At 27.3% G+C, this 5,217-nt stretch overlaps 1 protein-coding gene across 1 annotated transcript in view; it reads left to right on the top strand.

Moving 5' to 3' along the window:
- LOC111632966 (histone-lysine N-methyltransferase EZH2-like) overlaps positions 1-3,552 on the top strand; it is a 28,705-nt gene extending 25,153 nt beyond the window's left edge. The window contains exons 2-6 of the mRNA XM_023377484.1: positions 245-337; positions 422-517; positions 616-697; positions 2,585-2,750; positions 2,837-3,552. Coding sequence (XP_023233252.1) covers positions 245-337; positions 422-517; positions 616-697; positions 2,585-2,750; positions 2,837-2,897 — 498 coding nt within the window. The 3' untranslated portion in view covers positions 2,898-3,552. The remainder of the gene's footprint in view (positions 1-244; positions 338-421; positions 518-615; positions 698-2,584; positions 2,751-2,836) is intronic.
- Positions 3,553-5,217: the final 1,665 nt, after the last annotated feature.

Raw genomic sequence — 5,217 nt, forward strand, 5'->3', positions numbered from 1 at the left:
CACTTTATTATAAAAAAAAAAATCAAATCAATGAAAACAATTTAAATATTTATATTTAAATTGTTTTCATTGATTTGATTTTTTTTAATGTTACAGTGATTCAAAAAAATTATACATTGTTGATTAAGGATATCAATGTTTTTGGATGTTATTGTTTAGTATTAAATTATAAAATTTTAACAAGTATTTTATGAAATAAAATAAAGAAAATTTTACTGTTTTCTATTTAATTTAATTTAAAACATTTTTGATTTTTAAAAATCTTTATTTTTCAGATCAGTTTGATGTTCAAAATATCTCTTGCAAAAATGTTAGTGTGCAGAGGGGATTACGAAAGGTTTGTTATTAAAAAATAGTCGTCATCCCTCTTTTTTGAGTTATTCAGAATTTAATAATTATTAACAATGTTACTTTTATACAGCATTTACTTTTAGCACCTTCAGATGTAGCAGGTTGGGGAATTTTTTTGAAAGATACTGCTCAAAAAAATGAATTTATTTCTGAATATTGTGGTGAAGTAAGTTGTTGTTATGCATTTACCATGTAATCAACTTTGCATTATTGTGGTATTTTAAAATGCAAATATTTACATTTGATGTTTTAATGAATATTTAGATTATTTCCCAAGACGAAGCCGATCGTCGGGGGAAAGTTTACGATAAGTATATGTGTAGTTTCCTATTTAATCTGAATAATGGTGAGTATTTTTAACCATAAACAGGATCTAGTAGAAATAATTAGACAGTTCATAACTTGAAAAAATATTCAATAAATGTTACTGTTTATAATAGTAAACACAGAAGTATTAACCACTTCTTGAAGACAATATCACTTCCATATTCTATATGGAAAATGATTAAAATTAGGAATTCATTTAAATACATTTATGCAAAATTGTTTGATGTTTTAAAAATGTTTTTGAAGCTTATTGTTTAATTTATTACACAATGATAGATAATACAAAACACTAAAAAATCTTAATAAAAATTATAGTTTATGAATCAGTGGTTGAAATCATGAAAAAATTTCATTTGATGCACAAATTACAAATTAATATAGCTTGAATGAGATTTGAATTTTTATCAAATATTTCTGTGTAACTTGTTCAAAAATTGTGAATGAGTAATACAGAATATGAAACTTCTCGTCAATGCTGTTCTCATGCTTTCCACTTTTTCAGAGATGTGCATTGATTGTTGACAACTGATTCAGTAGTCTTAACTTGGAAAAATTATGCTGCATCAAACAATTGGAACTTTTTCTTTCAATTTCAAAATTATAACAAAACCGATGCAGGCATCAGGAGGCATACTAAATAGTTTGTATGCTTAGCAATGATAAATAATTAATTACAAATGGTTTACCTAAAGTGCAGAAATGTTTGGCAGAACACTATTGAAAGTGAACTGCCCATAACTATCATTGTCATGTGCAGTACTAAAACCAACATCCCTACATCCAATTCTCATGAAATAACTTTCAAAATACTACATATTTCCATTATGATTGCAAAGAAATACTGTAATATTCCGTTTCAAAACATAATAATAAAACAAAAAAGCATAGTTATCATTGTCATGCACTATGACCTACATCACTACATCCAATTCTTTTTAAACAACACAGCAAGCAGCATGCATGCCGAATACAGTAGAGCGTCGATTATCCGAATCAATTGGGGACTGGGGTTGTTCGGAAAATTGATTTTTTGGATAACTGATTATGTACAAAAAAATACATTATTAATATACTATATTAGTATATACCAATAATAGTATATTAATATATCCCATTTTTAAATTTTTCTCCGTTGCGTGTCGCTTTGCGTTGAATTTTCATCAATGTTAAGCCTAACGAAAATTTTTATAACAATAATCGTGGCTATTGTATCATTAAAACTTATTTCTTTATTTTGTACAAACAAAATAAATATATTGAAAAATATAAAAAATTGTACTTTAGAAGTTATTGTTTTTATCTAGTATCAAAAACGTTCAATTCAGCACAACATAGTCCGACTGGAACCCTTTTGGTTGATCAGCATTGAGATAACTCTTTTTGATGGTACAGTAGAGCATCGATTGAGCACAGACTCTGGCAATTTCTAGATTTGCTGCTATGCTTTGCTGGTGCTTGATATGCTGACAGACTGGCCATTTTTTCAATTTTATATAGTAGATAGATAAAAATAATAATGAATTCCTATTACAAATAATAATATACTGAATTATACTGTAACAATATAAAATATAATTATTCATATTGTTAATTTAACAGCTAAGGACATCCCTAGTGGCTGTTTTTGGGCATACCGTGACAGAAACTGCCCAGTTTTTCAGTTTTATATAGCAGATATTCATTATATTTGAAAATGCTTCCATAGAAGAAATAATAATAATCTTTCAATCAAAGTTCCTTGTTTACCAAAACTAAACCCAGTTCTTACATAGTAAATGGCTTGAGTTCATTTATCAAACTTGTGGGAATGGTGCAAAATTTAAATTTTCTAATTGTTTATGCCAGATCCTGTATTTAAATTCTTAAATTTTGAATTTTTTTATAATTATGTAAAGTATTATTTTAGATTTTGTAGTAGATGCCACACGTAAAGGAAATAAAATTAGATTTGCAAATCATTCCATCAATCCAAATTGTTACGCCAAAGTTATGATGGTGAATGGTGATCATCGAATTGGTATTTTTGCAAAGCGTGCAATTCAGTCTGGAGAAGAACTCTTCTTTGATTACAGGTAAATTTCTTAAATTTTTAAATAAAATAAATAGTAAATATAATAATAATAATAATAATAATAATATTGATTTAAATTTTTATCAGATATGGACCTACAGAACAATTGAAGTTTGTTGGTATTGAAAGAGAATTAGAATTTCCTTAATAAGTTTTAAATGCAATTCATCATCATCCTCATAAATGGAAGGAGAGGAGTTGGCATTTTCAGTTGTATTTGCATTTTTATAATTGATTTTATAAAATGATTCCTAAAATAAATATCTTTTTATACATCAATACACAATAGAAAATAAATTTGTATTATGTAATGTAGTACGATGTAAATAATGACAAATCTTCATTATATGTCATCTTATATAGTCAACATTTTAGATTTTATTTATAAAATATTTTAAGAATTTATTTTGAGAAATAATGATTTTTTTCTTATGTAATCAAAATGTCATTGTTTATGATCCTCAAAATAAGTCTTCTGTATATTGTTAATTATCCATCCATTTGTTGCAGAAAGCTTCAGAGTAACTGTAACCGTTGCTATTTGTGTGCGATGTCGGTCTGTTACTGTCGGTCTGTTACTGTCGTGTAGCAAGCGTTGTCAACCATAAGTCGGCAGTATCTCCCAATTCTTGAAATTGTCTGTGGTCTTGAAATTAGTATACATTGTGTTCTGGATAAATTACTCCATTTAGCTTGATATCAAACATACCAATTGTCTGATCATTTGTTATCTTTGTGTTGGATAATAAACTTTGTGTTTGTTAGTAAAGGTTTGATCATAAATACCTTTGGCTTTTTTAAAAGTCTATTTGTCATTAGATTCTTATATGTTGCTAATTGTATTCTTTGTATTGATAAAAATTCTGATTAGAATTTTACCCGTAGTATCACAAACTTAAAATTCAAAAGAATTTAATAATATAAATCATCATAATTTATAGAATTCTAATTATTCTTCACATAAATAAATATTAACAATTAATATTAAACTTTTCAAAAAAATGTAGGAATTAGAAAGTAAATTTAAAATTTTTCTTCAATTTGTCAATTGAGGAAAAAAGACACTGCATTTACATAAAATTAGTTAAATGACACTAATACGTATACTTGTAAAATTTAACTGTTTTTAAAATAGTATCCTCACCATCTCTTCAATACATAAAGATCTTTTGGTCAAATTATGATAAATAATTTTTAAACATTAGTTTATTAAAAAAACATAATAATAGGTGGTGTTTTTAATAAGCTTTGTAATATTTACCTATAAACTTCTAAAAAACTTTTTATTCCACAATATATAAATTTTCTTAGAACCAAGGATTATATTGCGCTTATATTGACTAAGGGAAAAGTTCCTATAGCATACAATACATATCTCATATGCAATGTTCCCTCTAAGCTGCGCACTGCTCAAATTGTTGCCGCGCACGAGAATTTATGTGCCGCACAGGCGATCATGCACACCGATTTGAATTGTTGTTTACTTATTCCTCACTCTGTCTGCAACATGATTATTGCTACGTATATTTCAATTAAATACATTAAATCATTGACAAGAGATATTTTGTATAAAAGAATGTTTTAAAATTAATTTTAATCTCTACTTTATAATTAATTATTTTNATGATCAGAAAAATTTTTTGCTCAGAATCTGCTCAGCAAAAAGTTTTTTTGCTCAGAGAAGTATATGTTCTGCTCATCGACAAAAAAAATTAGAGGGAACATTGCTCATATGTTTTTCATTCAGTGTTTTATAGGAAAAATTTGTAAACAATGCAACCCAATTACTAAGCATATGTTATACAAATGTAAACTTATCCTGCACGTTTCAAATACAATTGGTAGAATGCCAAATGCATTTTTCTTTCAGTTCCCAGGTCGACAAACTAAGAATACATCTCGGATGTTTCCAACACTAGAAAAAGCACATTATAGGACTAGAAAAACACATTTTAATCCAGATGTGCCAGTTTGTTACCAATATATGAGCATTTTGTTTAGTTTTAGGAAATTAGTTGGTGTTTGGATGGACATTGCAAAACACTATTTTAAATGGGAATAAGCTACCGCTCACAGAATGCCTAATCTTCAGGAATGAATTACTGATGTTTACAAAATTCTCTTTACATCATATGTCCTGCTAAACAGACTAATACATTCACATATATGAAATTATCTGTTAAAACCAACTGATAGTCAAATGGATGATCAGTACTAAAATATTCTATATCTTGTTTTTTGTTTGTTAGGAAAATGGTTTTATTTCTAGTTTAATACCAAACAGGAATCAAATAAGTTTAATGGAAGGCATGAAATGCAATCCTAGTAGAAAATACATTGAACTTCTATGCTGCTCATATTTGTCCTCTATCACGTTCTCTATATCAGGAACATGCATAAAATTAAGTGGCAGGAGGAGAAACAGAAAATACGCTTTCTGTATTGTTTAATTTACACTTTTTGGCCAA

Source organism: Centruroides sculpturatus, unplaced genomic scaffold (assembly GCF_000671375.1).
Source record: "Centruroides sculpturatus isolate CEXI.00-Female unplaced genomic scaffold, Cexi_2.0 scaffold110, whole genome shotgun sequence".
Classification (NCBI taxonomy): Eukaryota; Metazoa; Arthropoda; class Arachnida; order Scorpiones; family Buthidae; genus Centruroides; species Centruroides sculpturatus.